At 37.3% G+C, this 17206-nt stretch overlaps 1 protein-coding gene and 1 long non-coding RNA gene across 2 annotated transcripts; both read left to right on the top strand.

The window, feature by feature from the left end:
• The first annotated feature begins 1683 nt into the window (after nucleotides 1-1683).
• Nucleotides 1684-10526, top strand: LOC147491267 (uncharacterized). Its single transcript, XR_015200168.1, has 6 exons — nucleotides 1684-1728; nucleotides 1820-1892; nucleotides 8150-8261; nucleotides 9564-9635; nucleotides 9732-9794; nucleotides 10238-10526. It is a non-coding gene; the product is annotated as an uncharacterized LOC147491267 (long non-coding RNA).
• Nucleotides 10527-13366: 2840 nt separating this feature from the next.
• Nucleotides 13367-16416, top strand: LOC147491268 (uncharacterized). The gene is made up of 9 exons (XM_086567218.1): nucleotides 13367-13877; nucleotides 13978-14101; nucleotides 14189-14335; nucleotides 14471-14683; nucleotides 14790-14890; nucleotides 14996-15053; nucleotides 15127-15220; nucleotides 15315-15510; nucleotides 16310-16416. Exons 1-9 carry the CDS (start codon nucleotides 13367-13369, stop codon nucleotides 16414-16416), a joined length of 1551 nt encoding a protein of 516 aa, XP_086423344.1.
• The last annotated feature ends 790 nt before the right edge of the window (nucleotides 16417-17206 follow it).

Here is a 17206-nt window from a genome sequence, read left to right on the forward strand (position 1 = left end):
AAACAGCAGTCAAAATAATGTCCTCACACCAAACCAGAGACCAGATCAAGATCAATTGTTTGAATTCTAAAGCTAAAACAAAACATATCTACTACTGCGTTAGGATGTTAGCGAACTTCATGTTGTTTTCTTTGACATACTAATATATCGGAACGTTTCAAGCAATGTTCGATATCTCATTTTATCAACTAGAATTACTGCATAGGAGTGCGGAAATGAGCGTAGCAAGGGTAGGAGATGAGAAGAAGAGAAAGGCGGAGAACAAAGAGAATGAGAAGAGGAAGATAAAAAAAAGAAGGCAGAAGAAGAAAGAAACTATAGGGGGGGGGGGGCAGAAACAAGAGTCATTTTACACCCTCTCCAAAAATATAAAAGCCAACTCAAGAACGTTCTCGCTCACTTGATTATCCTATATTCCGATATCATATTTTCATGAATCTTTCGATATCGTGCGGGCATTTTGTTCAGCGCTAAACAAGCTTGGAACATTCGTTTCACTTTCTAAAACCCCGCTGATATTTTATAACTCTTCCAAAACCTTGGACACAAAAACCAGTTTTTTTTTACTTGACCACAAAACTAGCCGTTGCAAATAATCTTCTCTCGTCATGGGAAGCAGAAAGCTTGTGAGAGATTTCCTTCTCTCAAAGCAACTTCTTCATCACCTTCGTCCCCTACAGCAGGGTTGCAATGCTTTTTGTTAGTCTATCTAAGCTTTGCCAATGATCAAAATTATTGGTTCAGGGCTAATTATATTGGGACTCAAAATAATGTGGTGTGATTTTTTATGATATTGAGTTGCAGTGCTGGAATGAGTTTCTTTCTGTGGTTTTAACTCTTTGGGTTTTAAGGCACTCCAATGAAGTCTAATTATGCAATTACTTATTCCTTTAAGTACAATCAACTAATACTATGCCACTTGCAAATAACATTGCTAAGGCACTTTCTCTAGGATGTCACTTTATCATTAACTAAAGCAAATATATGCCGGCCTATGGTATAACCAGTTGTGATAGAACATATTAAACTCCTCTCTATTTGTTCTCTCAATAGTCTCAGAGCAATCAGCCACTGAATCACAATTAGAACAACATCATATACTATGCTTTGACGCTGTAATTTCTTACTCAAGACCCATGGGATTAACATCGTTGGCTCCATCATATTCCTTCTCTGTGAATGAAAGCATGTGAAGTTCCTTATTCTCCACTGTTCTTCGTTATTTGTTGTATTTGAAGCAAGATATTAATATGGACGGTCGATCAGTATTATACCAGATAGATCGACTTGATATATCTGGCATAAAACAAAGTTTTCCTTTCATTCTTCATTATTCTTGGTGCTCCGAGTCTTTGTCCGGGTCAGAACCATAATGTCATGGTCTTACTTAATTGGCTCTAATGCAATATCTTTGCCCCTGAGTTCTAGCATCTTTTGAGTCGTTAAAATTAAGATTAGGTCATTAGCCCAGACAGGCAAATATATATTCCATATGTTTGCAGAAGACGTGCATGAACAATGGGAGACAAGTGACAGCCCTGTTGTTCACAAAATTCAAGAGTATGTAATGTGAGTTACGTTGAACTCTTTGATATATACCTTGTAATTGTCTGAACAGAATCAATTTATTTTTTGTGTGCTAAGTACGAACTTGGTCTCTGCTTTTGACAGACATTTTGGAGAAACACATGCTGCACTATCTTTAAAGGAAATACGTCGCATAGGCCCGTAAGAGAATTATATTTTTCCTGATTTTCTTTCTTAATTATGCCTTGATATATTTAAACATTTTCATTTTTCTACGTGCTACATGGAAAAGATCATTTTCTCTACCAGAGTTTTTAGCTGAAGTGAAGAAAATGGTTAAGCCGACCCTCAATGCTTTCATTAAGGTAGTATTGAATGTTAGAAAAATGATTTGCTCAAATCCATTTAAATATGAATGAGTAGTTTGTCTCCCAAGTTACCCCACTTAAGATTTAAAATGGGTTTTTCAAACAAGACGTAATGTGAGAAAAACCTTTCAAAATGATGCATTTGTTTGAAATAAATAGATTATGCCGAAAAGGTGTGACCTTTCAAATGTGCACCGGTTTGAAACAAACAAGATCATGCCGAAAAGGTGCAACCTTTCAAATAGGCACCGGGTTCAAAACAAATCTATGCCGAAAATGGTGTGTCCTTTCAAAACATGTGACTTTTCAAAGAGTTGCTTTACTTTTTCCCAAGAGTCACCGTGTTATTTCGAAAGGCACCACTCACCTATAAATAGTGGATGAATTTGGAGAGAAAAATACACCGCATCACACGAACTCGATCTTTCTCTTCTCCTCGCTCTTAGTCAAATATTATGTTGTTCACCGAGTCTATAATTGAAGTCAAGCTAGCTTTCTATGTAAGGAAATCTGCTTCTATCTTGGGAGATAGTTTCCCATCAACCTTCAAGCACCGTGAGGGGGGAAAATCTGTCTTAAGGACATAGTGTATCTACACTAGGCTCCGGATTTAATTAAGAAGTACAAGACACTTACAAGACAAAAGGTTTGTATAGTTTGGTAATCGGTAAAGAGTAAGTACAATTAAGTTGTATATTCCTAACAACTTAAGACATATTTCTTTTCTTCTTCTTCTTTACCGAACGAATTTGTTTTTGTTTTCTTTTCTTTTGGTTTAAAGGAATAACAAAGTGTAGTTGTATTTCGTAATATGGCAACACCACCAGCTTAGTCCTCGCTGCCATCGCTCCCCATTCCGTTCCTCATGGGAGAAGCCCGAAAAGTTCAATGGAACCGATTTCAAGCTACCGCAACAAAAGATGCTCTTCTATCCGACCACCCTTTAACTTGGCAAGGTTTCGCGGGATAAGGCTCCCGATGTAAGCCTCCGATGAAACCGGCTGCGGAAGGTTTTCGCCAAGGATGCTTGGTTTCATGCCGATTTCTTGTGTAGAAATTATGTTCTTAGCGGGTTAATCGACTCATTATACAATGTGTATAGTGTTCAAGACCGGCTAAGGAACTTTGGGATTCATTGGACAAGAAATACAAGAGTGAAGATGCCGGCATGAAGAAATTCATAGTTGGCGATTTCTTGATTTCAAAATGACGGATAGTAAGACCGCCATAAGCCAAGTCCAAGAACTTCAAGTAATCTTCCATGATGTCATTCACGAAGAATGACCTTAGAGAATCTTTCCAAGTGGCCGCTATGATTGAGAAATTACCACCATCTTGAAGGATTTTAAGAACTATCTTAAGCATAAACGCAAAGATATGAATCTTGAAGAGTCGATTGTCCGCCTAAGGATAGAAGAAGATAACCGCCTATCCGGTAGAAGCGGCAAGGATCCCATGGTGGCAAAGGCCAATATCAATGGGAAGGATCTAGTGCTAAGGGAAAGAGGAAGCCCAAGACAAAGCTCAAGGCTAAGAGAGTAGTACGCCTACTAAGTTCAAGCGGCAAGTGCTATTAATCGTGGGAAAAGCCGGACATAAGGCAAGTGAATGTCGCAAGCCAAAGAAGTACAAGAAGCAAAAGATCAAGCAAATGTGACAATGGACACGCTTTTCGATAATGTTAATGACATGAACCTATCTGGCGTGGGTTTCAATGTCTCATGATTGGAAATGAAAGGGAATGGTGGGTGGATAATCGGTGCTACTCGCCACATATGCTCCAACAAGTCGATGTTCACCACTTATCATGCCGTGGAAAAGGAAGAACAACTCTTTACGGGGAACTCTTCTACGTCCAAAGTTGAAGGCAAAGGAAAGGTGGTGATGAGGTTGACTTCGGGAAGGAACTAACTCTAAATGAGGTGCTCTATGTGGCCCGACATTCGCAAGAATTTGGTTTCGGTCACCGGCCGAAAGCAAGAATGGCTTTAAGTTAGTCTTTGTTTCTGATAAATTTGTACTAACTAAGAATGATGTATTCGTGGGAAAGGGCTATCTTCAGGATGGACTCTTTAGGATATCTTGTTTTACTATCATACCAAAGAGCCAATAAAGTCAATCTTTGTTTACTTGATTGAGTCTTCACATGTATGGCATGGTAGATTAGGACATGTTAATTATGATACCTTGCGTAGATTAATTAATTTGGAATATATACCAAAGATAAAAATAGACCCACACCATAAATGTGAAACTTGTGTAGAATCCAAGTCAATTGACGGATCATCCTTTCTTTTTTTTTTTTTTTTTTAAATCATCATCCTTTCATTCCATTGAAAGAAGTTAACCTCTAGACTTAATACATACGATATATGTGATCTTAAGTATGTACAAACTAGAGGTGGTAAAAAGTATTTCATTACTTTTATTGACGATAAGACTAGATATAGTTATGTTTACTTGTCGGAAGTAAAGATGAGGCAATTGAAGTGTTCAAGCATTATAAAAATGAAGTTGAAAATCAACTAAGCAAAAAGATTAAGGCTATAAGGAGTGATAGAGGAGGTGAATATGAATCACCTTTTGAAGGTTTCTCGCTTGCAACATGGAATCATTCATCAAACTACTACCCTTATTCACCTCAATCAAACGGTATTGCGTAACGCAAAACCGAACTCTAAAAGAGATGATGAACGCTTATGTTGTTAAGTTCGGTTTGCCCTGCATTTGTGGGGGGAAGCTTTGCTTTCTCGCCAATTACATTCTCAACAAGATTCCTAACAAGAAGACGCTTTAAAACACCATATGAATTGTGGAAAGGTCATCGACTTCCTACCTAATTTTAAAAGTGTGGGGTGTCTTGCTAAAGTGGAAGTCCCTAAACCTAAGAAGGTGAAGATAGGACCCAAGACTATTGATTGTATTCATTGATATGCAAACAATAGTAGTGCATATCGCTTTCGTTCATAAATCGAGATTCAAGATATACATGTTAATACAATTATAGAGTCAAGGAATGCTTCATTCTTTGAAAAGATGTTTCCGTGATAACATGTGTATGAGAGTCAAGTTCAACAAAGAGAACTTTAGATGCTACAACTAGTAACCATCCTACACAAAGCTTAAATTGAGGAGGAACCTAGACGAGCAAAAGGTCAAGGACGCCAACGCCTTTTGGACCTGATTTTCTAACATACTTGTTGAAAATAATCCTCAAACGCTCAAGGAGGCAATGTCATCTCCGTGGCTACTTATTGGAAAGAAGCAATAAATAGCGAGATTGAATCCATAATGCAAAATCATACATGGAATTGGTAGATTTACCACCGTGTTCCAAGACTTTGGGATATAAGTGGATATTCACAAAGAAATTTAAGACCGATGGATCAATCGACAAGTATAAAGCTAGACTTGTGGTCAAAGGCTTTAGACAAAAGGAAGGATTGGATTATTTTGACACTTACTCCGCCAAGAATAACTTCCATAAGAATGCTAATAGCAATAGCATTAATACATGGATTTGAGATACATCAAATGGATGTAAAGACGGCATTCTTGAATGGTGAAGTTAGATGAAGAAATATACATGGAACAACCCGGGCGGTTTATTGCTCCCGACAAGAAAGGAAAGTTTGCAAGCTTGTTAAATCTTTATATGGATTAAAGCAAGCACCTAAACAATGGCATGAGAAATTTGACAATGCAATGTTGTCAAACGGTTTCAAAATAAACGAGTGTGACAAGTGTGTCTATGTCAAAAGCACTCAAAAGGGATGTGTCATTGTTTGTCTCTATGTAGACGATATGCTAATTTTGGGTAGTAATATGGATGTCATAAAATCTACCAAACAAATGTTGTCTAGTAAGTTTGACATGAAAGATTTAGGTGTCGCTGATGTTATCCTAGGAATTAAGATCTCTAGGATGGAGGATGGACTTGTTCTATCACAATCTCATTACATTGAGACGATTCTTGACAAGTTCAAGAAATATAACATCACACAAAAAAGGTCACCAGTTGACGTAAATCTTCATTTAGCCAAAAATACTGGAGATAGCATATCTCAACTAGAATACTCTCGTATACTTGGTAGTTTAATGTATGTCATGAAACCAGATAAGGCCCCGACATAGCATACTCGGAGCAAACTAAGTCGATATACGAGTAATCCCCGCGCGAGATCATCGACCGCCATATTGAGAGTTTTGGGATACTTAAAGTATACTCAGAATTTTGGTTTGCACTATACAAGATATCCAAACCGCTCCGTATGGTATCTAGCGATGCTAATTGATATCCGACACTAAAGACTCAAAGTCCACAAGTGGATATGTCTTTACACTTGAGGTGCAAAATGCTTTCTTGGAAATCCTCAAAACAAACGCGTGCATAGCGAGGTCCACTATGGAATCAGAATTCATAGCATTGACAAGGCCGAGAAGAAGCGCAGTGGCTTCAAATTTCTTAGAGGATATTCCAAACCGGGCTAAACCTCGCGCCCGCCATGTGTATACACCGTGATGTGACCTAATCTGCTATCGGTAGAGCAAGAATGAGTAGCATGTATAACGGAAGTCTCGACATATACGCCGTACATAATAATACCGCTAGACAATTGTTCTCAAATGGAGTTATCTCAATCGACTATGTAAGGTCAAAAGATAACATTGCGGATCCGCTTACAAAAGGTTTAACAAGAGAGCAAGGAGAAAGATTATCAAGGGGAATGGGCTTAAAGCTTTTGAGATAATCAACCAAGAGTCATCATAATGGAAAACCAACCTAGTTGACTGGAGATCCCAAGATCTAGGTTCAATGGGCCAACTGAATTATGTTTGTGACTCAGTTAGCACTGGGGAGTAATATTATACTCTAACCCATTCCTATATAAGACAGTGCATATCTGCCGCGAGAACCAGGATAAGTCAAGCTTTTAATGATTTACTATATCTTGGAAAGTTATGTTATCCAAGTGGAGTATTGCAGGATACTTTTTATAGAAATCACCTATGTTAGTGTGAAGTGGGGCCGCTTCTATGAGAATTTTAAAGACAAATGTCTCAAAAGCACTATCTGAAACCAAGAAGTGTTCAAGGCCAAAATGAACACAAACGCGGAGAACCAACAAGATTCGAGATGGCATCAAGGTGAAGATGATTGTCTAGGTTTATACAAACGGCCGACAGCTTCAAGGACATTAATTGAAGTCTACCGATCGTCCAATTAAATCCGATCGCCTTTCACTAAGGCAAGTTCAAGGCCTCCCATGCTACTTGACCTCGACGCAGATCTTTTCATTTGTAAAAGAACGTAAATCCGATGTTTATGATAAAGAAGCCAAATTTTCATTCATGTGGGGATTGTTAGAAAAATGATTTGCTCAAATCCATTTAAATATGAATGAGTAGTTTGTCTCCCAAGTTACCCCATTTAAGATGAAATGGGTTTTTCTTGAAACAAGACGTAATGTGAAAAACCTTTTCAAAATGATGCATTTGTTTGAAATAAGCAGATTATGCCGAAAAGGTGTGACCTTTTCGAAATGTGCACCGGTTTGAAAACAAGATCATGCCGAAAAGGTGCAACCTTTCAAATAGGCACCGGTTCAAAACAAATGGTATATGCCGAAATGGTGTGTCCTTTTCAAACATGTGACTTTTCAAAGAGTTGCTTACTTTTTCCAAAGAGTCACCGCGGTTATTTCAAAAGGCACCACTCACCTATAAATAGTGGATGAATTTGGAGAGAAAATACACCGCATCACACGAGTTCGATCTTTCTCTTCTCCCTCGCTCTTAGTCAAATATTATGTTGTGTTCACCGAAGTCCATAGAATTGAAGTGCTAGCTTTCTATGAAGGAAATCCGCTCTATCTTGGGAGATAGTTTCCCATCAACCTTCAAGCACCGTGGAGGGGAAAATCGTCTTAAGGACATAGTGTATCTACACTAGGCTCGGATTTAATTAAGAAGTACAAGACACTTACAAGACAAAAGGTTTGTATAGTTTGGTAATTGGTAAAGAGTAAGTACAATTAAGTTGTATATTCCTAACATTGAATTGATTATAGAAATACAATTCTGTTTAATTTGCTTTATTTTTATTAATTTGCAAATAAAATTTATCGCTGATCAAAGTAAAGCAACGGAAATACTAACGCTGAATTTTGTATCTCTTGGACCCTTGGCATATGGACACTATTGGTTGACATTAATAGTGCAATTAGAGTCTTTAATTTTATTTTCTTTTGCAGGGTGATGTCAAAACATTGAAAAAAGATTGCAGCCCTGAAGTGATATTTAGCTGAGCGATATTTGGCTGAGCGTAGGACTAATGAGAACCAGGGCATTTTCTTTGATCACAAGGTAAGGCACAAAGTCTTGTTTCATTGTACTCAACCGTCTTACCACTCACAGCAATTGGTAATCAGCTTCTTGGTCATCCCTCTCATAGATTGATAGAAAAACTGTTATAATGGACCATCCCATGGATCTAATCTAGAATAGGAACATTCCCCTGGTTTGGTATGTGAAACTATTGCAAGGCCAAACCCACAATGCTAGCGATATATGGATGTCCTGATTTTGTCATTTCCAGTACCTTTATTTGTTTTCTACTTTAACCATCAACTTTCGTGGAATGCGCATGGTGTTTATGATTAGTATCCCTAATAGTTAAGTAGAACTTTATTTCCGAATCAAGCTTTTCTTTGATATAATTGCTTTTTGGTTACTTGCATATGCATGTTCTTGATTATAGAATTCGTGACGTTAACACACTTAATAAGCAGTGTTTAGTCTCTGGGTATTTCTGCAGTATCTATGACCAAGTTAAGGCCTTTTAATTTGCATGAGATACCCTTTCTTTGTTCCTCCTCTGGTCTTTGTTACGGATGGCCAGAGAGGCAAGCCGTTCAACCACATACTTCCATGTTATGGCCTTAGCTTGCTTGAACTTACTCTTCATGGTGCTTAATTGGTCTTTGTTGCTCATGCACAACCAATCTCAACTAACTCTCTGTTATGTTCTTTTAGGGAAGCTAATTAATAAGTCTTTCTGATACGCTCTTACTGATTATGTTCACCTCTTAAACCTATATAAATTGAACTTCATGACTTTCCCTCATTGAGCTCCATGATTCATGGATGACCATTTTGTTGTATCACAAACGTCTGTTTGATACAAGGAGTCAGCTTTCTCTTCAGCCAGTCCGGACTCTAGTTATACGGGTCAGACTAACCATACTCTTGTTTTCTTCTAGGTATCTTAGGGTTTTATGTTGTTCATTAAATTCTCAGCTCATGTCTTGTGTCTACTCAAATAAATGCTAGTCAAAGCTCAACAGTGGATATATGGAGTATATATAATATTTACATTCTTTTAAATGATTTTGATGTTAGAGATGCAAAAAAAAAAAAAACATTTCGTACTCTACAAAACTCTTCTTTTCTATGTTCCCACACATGTGCGGTGGCAGTGTCCTTGTTGCATGCACAAATGCTGTTAGTGAAATTTTTAGATTAGCTCAAACATTTCCTGCATCCAAATTTGTTATTACTCAAAAGTATCCCTTTTCTTTTTAATTCCCCACTATAGACTTACATATATAATTCTGTGAGAAGTATATATATGATTTGTTTCTGTTACATATCTTTTTCTTGGTGCAGATTTTACATATTTCAGAATTAGAAGTCAGAGAGACCAAGCTTATGAGAAACACCCCGACAATTATTGTATATGTAAGCATTTATCCTTTTTGGTTATTGGAAAACATTAAAACATTAGTGTGGAGAAAAAGCTAATTAGAATGAGCCCATTTTTATGCACTCTCACAGTTCGAGACAAAACAGGTCTTCTGTGTGCGCGATAGAGAGGGATCCATAAAAGGAGGAGGAAAGGTATTCTTCTTCCTTGTAACATATTTTCAGCTTTAGAACACCTGTACTCTCCATGTAAAGTGCAATGAACCAGACCGCAATACCTGGATAATCCATGCAAAGGGGGTAAAAGTTAACCATAGTTTTGTTTTTTTCTTAGGGCATCTCCAATAGATTGTGTAAAATTGCACCTCCACATAGATGTCATTAGGAGTTTACATACAGCTCTCATTACACACTAATATAGACTATAAATATCCACACTTACTATGGTTTTGAAATGAAACTTCACTAGGATTCCAGCAAGGAAAGTCATCCTAAAATGGTGGATAACTCTTATGTAAGCCCAGGCAGCGTAGATTTTCTTGTATTGTTCTGTTTGACTGTAGGTGCTGATGGTCTGAATTCTTATTCTATTGTTTCAGGATACGATCCAGTCTGTAATCATTGTATGGGCCATGCAGTTATTGGATGTGGAAGAGCAAGGTGAAGGTGCTCGCTACCCAATATGGGGGTTAAGAGAAATGCATCAACAAGGTGGAACGTCGCTCTTCTAGTCTGTCATTGGAGGCTGTGCTTCATTTCGTATGGGTTTTGTCCTTCGCCTTTTTATAGAAAATGTTGTGGATTTAACAATTCCCTTAGGTATTTGTTATTTGAACTTTAAATGGCGTATGTATAAGTTGTCTTTTATGATGTATGTAACGCTAGTAAATGGATGTATTACATCTTTTTGTGGAATGAAAATGTTTGGAGAATTAGTTTTCATATCATTCTAGATTGATGTTAGTAAATGGTAATAACGCCGCTCGTGTTAAACATATTTTGTACTGTGATTAAGTACGAAAGTTGATAAGAAACTTCATTTTACAAAGACTTCACATGAAATCTCAATGCAACATTCATGTTGCACTGTCGATATTCAGTCTGCCTAAATTCTTTTGAACCAGAAAAACCCACTGCAATATTTATGTTGCACTGCTAGAATACCAACACAACATACAAATGCATGTTGTAATTTTTGAACTAAAATACCGACTACAGCATCTATGTTGCGCTCTCAGTTACCAACGCAACTTCATGTTGCAGTAAAAAATCTGGACAAAATTCATGTCCTAGCAATTAGAAAAATGATCACATATGAACTAAGATTTTACTCTATTAAGATGAAAGTAACCACAACGAAACTTCAAATGTTATTGACTTGTCATATGAAACCACAAATAAGTAGAAGACACTCAACAAAAGTGAAGGTGTCTCAACTTTTCAAATTGAAATGACGACTTATGAATGCATTTCAGGCTTTCAGCAACATGAAGATTTAGTAAAATAAAATTTCAAGTCAACATGAAATATATTATGTAGCAAAAGTAACAATCCAACATCCACGTTGAGGTGCGAGTAAAACTTAACATCAACTCAACAAACTAATAAATAACTTGGACATTACTCTCCCAAAAATTATAGAAACACAATTGGGTTATTTAGGGATTGGTTCTAAAATCATCGATTATTATGCTTTAGTCCTACTTCTATCGATTGACCTTGAGTCGTCTCAATTGACCGTGGTCAACCCATTTTATAATAATATAATTTCCGTTTTTTATGAAAATGGCCAAACTACCCTTCAGCGTGCTTCACACGCTACATTATATTGAATTGTTTTTGAACACCACGTATCGAACAGTGAGAGATGAAATTAGGTAAGGCTTTCGATTATTTCGTATTCGCATCTCGAGGAAATAGGTGAGATAGGGAGGGAAAAATCTTCGCACTCCCCCCCATTTTGTTCACTTACACTACGACAGTTCGTCTTCTCTTAATCAAACCAAACACTTAATCTTTTCCATTAAAAATGATAACTTGAAGATTGCTACCAAATACTTAACCTTCACTCACGAATCTTTGAAAAAAACTTCAACTGGAATTGTTTGCTTTGAAAAAACTTCAATTGGAAATGTTTGAAAAAATTTCAACTGGAATTGTGAGTGTTAGCTAGTTGGTCGATGAATTTTGTTCGTGGAGATCTCTCTTGTGGTGGTCGTGGATTTTTTTCGGAGTTGCTCATTGTAAGTCAGTTCAAACTTTGTACGTTTACACGACAAAGAATGCATTTTTAAAGTGTAAAGCATGGATCTTTATGATTGTTTATAAAAATCATGTTTTTATTCCATTAATTCCATTATTTGTTTGTATTGATTGAACCCTATGTTTAAAAAACATTTTTGGTAGGAAGATTGTTGTGTGGGTGGTTGAGTGGATATATATATGCATGTATTTTGTTCTTAGGGTACTCTTGTTATTGCATGTTCTTAAAAGTAGGACTATTTTATTGTGATAAGTGTATAATGTCAGCATTTTTTGTTGCTTTGTTATGTCCAGTACTATGGCTAGTTCGGTGCTAGGTGTGAAATAGTTTGTTGTACATTATGGGGGTTCTTGGGGGACAACTACCCCTGGGAAGATTAAGGGTAGTGATTACAAAGGTGGTAGGAGAAGCAGTACTATGAAATTTGATGGGGATGAATTCTGTATGTTTGATTTGAAAAAAGATGTGCAAAACTTGGTTGGTGTGGGAGTTGAATTTCAAATGGCAAGTATCATTCAAGAGTATATTTGCAGGTTAATAAAAGATGAACACCTGTTACATATGTGGTATGAGCTTAAACCTGATAGAGACAAAAAATATCACCTGTATGCATGTCTTTCCAGCTCCAACAACTTCTAAACCCACTAGAGCTCCTGTAATCCCCACCACTGCTTCTGACAACAGTCTCCCACCAGGCCACCAATGAAGTCACCAGTAAAGGCCCAACCAGTTAAGTCCACACCAGTAAGGGCCCACTACATTATCCACTACCCCCCAAAAAAAAATTGTCCAAGTAAGTGCTAGTGTTAGAAAATTCCCCATATTTACTCCCACCACTCCTATACCACCACCAAGTAAGACTACCACCACTTCTGTACTTCCAACAACCCCCAACGAAAGTATAAAAAATGGGTGAGGCAGTTAGAGTTAGAAGATCCCCCAGATTCCATGTATACAACCAAAGTTCTTCAAATAATGTCCAACCTACTGAGAAACCTCCTACTGTGAAACACCCAACCAAAAAGCAAGAAAAACCTTTAAGAAAGTCAGGTAGGCTGCAGAAGTTGAACCCACTTGTAGGCCCTAATGGAGAGACTTTGATGTTGGACCTTGTGTCTTCTTCTGATGATGAAGTAGAGGAAATAGTTGAAGTTGAGCATGTTGTGGATGTTGCGGAACCTGAAGTTGCTTACATCAATGATGATGTTGTGGATGACTGGGAACCTGTATTGGGTTCACTTGATCCAGAAATATTTGATGAGGTTACTTTAGGTGAGACATTTACAGATGGTGATGGTGATGATGATGCATTAGATGACAGGGATAGAAGTGATGATGAAGGTGACAAGATGTATGAATATGGTTACAGTTTTGGACCAGTTTTGGTAATCACAAATAATGATGAGTGAGAGTCTTTGAAGATGAGGATGTAGAGGATTACAACTACAATCCTTCAGATAGTGACTACTCAGTATGTGGTACTGATGATGAGGCCTTGGATGACATGGAACCAATGGTGTTGGAAGAAGAAGTACAAAATTTAGAAGAAGAGATACAAGGTAGTTACTCTAATGTTGTGAGGGTCAGTACAAACATTTTTGAGGCAGCAGAGATGGCTAAACTTGGAAGACCAATAGTTGAGAATGTTTTTGTGTGTGACTTGAAGCCTAAAATGTCTTGGCCAACAGTTGAGACTTGTAGGGATTTTTTCAGAAATTTGGCAATTAGAAAGAAGTTTAGCTATAGACATATGAAGAATGACAAAGAGAGGCTCATTTTAGAATGTAAAGATTTCAACTGTCAGTGGAAAGTAAGTGCCTCTGTTACCAAAAGAGACAATCACACATTCATTCTTAGGAACATTCTTAGGAAGTTTTGGACCAAAGATACATGTGAGGCTGATGATGAAAACAAGTATGCACATGCTACATCACCATGGGTAGCTAAAACACTTGTTAACAAAGTGAGAGATTATCCTGATTACAAACCAATGGATATACAAAAAGAGATTTTTTGTGAGTTTGGAGTTAGTATATCTTATTGGACTACCTGGTCTAGTAGAGTTTTGATGCTAGGTAGAAAAAATTGATGGAAATTATGAAGTTGGGTATGCAGTTGTCCCAGAGATGTGTAGACAGATAGAGAAGTCCAATCCTGGTAGCCTTGTTAAATGGTTTGTGAAAGATAGCAATCATACATTTGTTGGTGTAGTCATTGCATTTAAGGGTTCACTAGATGGGTGAGTGAATGGGTGTAGACCAGTGATTGGGCTTGATGGCTGTTTTCTCAAAGATAAGTATGGTGGGTGTTGTTTGACTGTTATAAGACTAGATGCCATGAATGAGTTTTTCCCTATTGGTTTTTATGTGTGCAAAGGTGAGAACAAGGATACATGGATGCTTTTTTTGTCTGAATTGACGCCACATCTCATCAAGCACAAGGAAAAATTGACATTCATTAGTGACAAAAAGCGGTATGGATTGGTACCAAATTTCTGAGTAATACTTTCCAAATTCTAATCACAGGTTGTTGTTTTAACTTATACATGTATTTTGTTATACATCTCATCAAGCCATATCTAATGTTGTAAATGTATTTCTTGTTGCAGATTTTGTTTCAGACATATGTATAAAAATTTTAAAGTTAAGTTTCCTGGTGAGCTATGGAAGAGTCTTACTTGGGAAGCTGCAATGACATACAAACTACCAGAATTGACTAGGATTTTAGGAACTAAAAACATAACTGATATTGCAGCATTGGATTGGTTAGATAATGAGCCTAGAGAGTGTTGGGCTAGAGCACACTTTGATTGGACATCAAAGTGTGATGAGTTGACTAACAATTTCAGTGAGTCTTTCAACTCATGAATTTTGAAAATAAGAGATAAATATGTATAACCTGCTTTTGTTGAAGTCCATTTATGATAGGAGAATGTTGTCAATGAAGTCTTTTGTACATGGTGTTGTTCCAAATGTTTTGTACATAATTAAGAAGAGAGAGGAGAGGTATAACAATTATGAGATCAGAGGTATAACTAAGACTTAGTATTTAGCAATAAGCCACATAAATGGGAAGAAGTATAGTGTGGAAATCCAAAAGCAAGAATGCTCTTGCATTGAGTGGCAAATGTCAGGACTGCCCTATGTGCATGCAGTTGTAGTACTCAAATCAAGGAGGGAACCATGGTCTAGGTAAATCAGTTGTGTCTATATGTGCATTCTCTTGGGTACTTACTTTATATTTTTTTCATTATATGCATGGCAGGTATTGTAATCCTTATTTTAGTGCTAAGGCCTTCAAAGCAACTTACTCAGGTTATTTGTATACACTTGATAATATAAAGGATTGGCCAGAAATAGTGAGTGATATGATGCCCCTTTCCTAATACTTTTGATATTTAGCAATTTATTTATTTTTTTTGTATGTAATTTGTAATGTATTTTTCTTAACAGACCTTGGACAAAGAATTGGTACTGGCTCCTGAAGTCACCACACAACCAGGGAGACCAAGGAAGCAGAGAATTAGGGCAGATGATGAAATGCCCAAGTCCAAAAAGAAATGTGCAAAATGTCAAGAAGAAAGTCACAATTCCAGATCTTGTGATGCAAGGAAAAAAGGGGAATTTGGCAAGAAGAAGAAAAGAAAAGGTATATAATAGTTGGTTCTAATGTGATGTATCCTTCAATGTCTAATGATACTCATAATGTCACAAAAAGCTGTTTCAAGTGCAAGATGGACCTCGATGCAACAACAAGCTCCTCCAATGCAAGAAGATGCACCTCCAATGCAAAGAAAGGAAATGGAAGAAAATTAAATGTATGTTAGTTGAATATTGAAAGCAAAATGCATGAGTATGGTTAGTGCATAACTGCATAAACCTTACCTTATGCAAATACTAATTCAATAAGTGAGTATGTGCCCAAACAGAGCAAGAAGTAAGTCAAAGAACAGCCACCACCCCAAGTGCAATAACAACAAGAGGCACCAAAGATAGGTAGGGAAGGAGAGAGGGGAGGGAAAAGAGGAAGAGGGAGCCCCAGGGAGAGGAATAGGAGCCCCAAAGCTCCAAAAGAACCACAAGCAGAACAACCCCCCGTGTGGGGAGGAGAGGAAGAGGAGCCCCAGTGCAAGAGGTAGCTCCAGTGCAAGAACCACAAGCTCTAGGCAGGGGAGGGAGAGGAAGGCCAAGAGGAGGCATAATAGGAAGAGGAGGGAATGGAAGGGGAAGGGGTAGGGATTTCTATGGCTTGTATGGCTTGCTGTTTGGTGATGACAATGTAGAAACTCCATCAACTCCTCTAGTGAATGCAAATCAGAGAGCAAGAGAGCCACTTACACAATAGTTGGTTCGTAAATTTGAATCCTTTTGGGGCTTGTCAGTGAATATTTTGTTGTTTTGTGTTACATATACTTGAGAAATGATCTATATGATGTTGTTCATTTTAGGTCAGGTTATGTATGTGGCCATTTCTTTTGATTGTTATCAGATGTTGACATTGTTTTGGTACCCTTATGAATATTGTCTGAGTGACATTGCTGAGTTTAAAATTTGAATTGTTGTAGGTAAATCTATATTTCAGAACCAAGAACCTTTATTTGAATTCTTTTAAATGAGGCCTTACATCAACCTCACTTGGGATACCCTATTCAATAACACAACAACACTCATTGTCACACGCATTACAATCTAGGACAAGTGTAGTCTTGTTTTCAGTAGGCATCATAGGTTGGTTGCAGTCAATGTATTATATCTCCCTACTAAAACATCCAACCCAGTTGCATTGTAGCCACATTCCAATGACTTTGCCTATTGTTTTATCCCAACTCTTGAACAAATACATGATCCCTTTGCAATTATCTTCCCTACATCTCCTATTAAGGTAGGGACAAGTTGGAGCAGTGTGGCCTTCTTGCTCACATAGCTGACAGATCTGTCAATAAACCAAGTTAAAAAAAAAAAGTTATAATTTGATACAACATAGAATTAGTCTTTTTGGATTTAACCCCTCCTATATTTGAGTTAATTAGGTTTTCGTCCTACTTTTCTGCCATTAAAGAGTTTGAATTTAAGTTCGTGAAATACCTTTGGTGAATTTACCATTTAAGTTGATTTCATATCTTTGGTACAATGAAAGTTCTAACATGAGCTTCACCCATGTTTTTGCTTCAGTGTTCAGGTTGTTAAGTGAAGAGTGTGAGTGTTGAACGCTTTCTCTTATAGTACAGCAAAGATACAACTTCCAATGACTCTTTAATTTTGGCCATTGAATAAAATGCTTCAGATTTTTGACACGTGGCTATTTTCAACGACTCTCTAAAGTCACATGCGAAGCACGCTGAAGG

This window comes from Coptis chinensis, chromosome 6 (genome assembly GCF_015680905.1).
Source record: "Coptis chinensis isolate HL-2020 chromosome 6, ASM1568090v1, whole genome shotgun sequence".
NCBI lineage: Eukaryota > Viridiplantae > Streptophyta > Magnoliopsida > Ranunculales > Ranunculaceae > Coptis > Coptis chinensis.

What these genes read in the sequence shown, in the direction of transcription:
- LOC147491268 (XM_086567218.1), top strand. Translation starts at nt 13,367, where the DNA reads ATGGAACCAATGGTGTTGGAAGAAGAAGTACAAAATTTAGAAGAAGAG. An exon ending in TTCATTAGTGACAAAAAGCG is followed by an intron (nt 14,336 to 14,470) that starts GTATGGATTGGT and finishes TTCTTGTTGCAG; the next exon opens with ATTTTGTTTCAGACATATGT. An exon ending in TAAAGGATTGGCCAGAAATA is followed by an intron (nt 15,221 to 15,314) that starts GTGAGTGATATG and finishes TTTTCTTAACAG; the next exon opens with ACCTTGGACAAAGAATTGGT.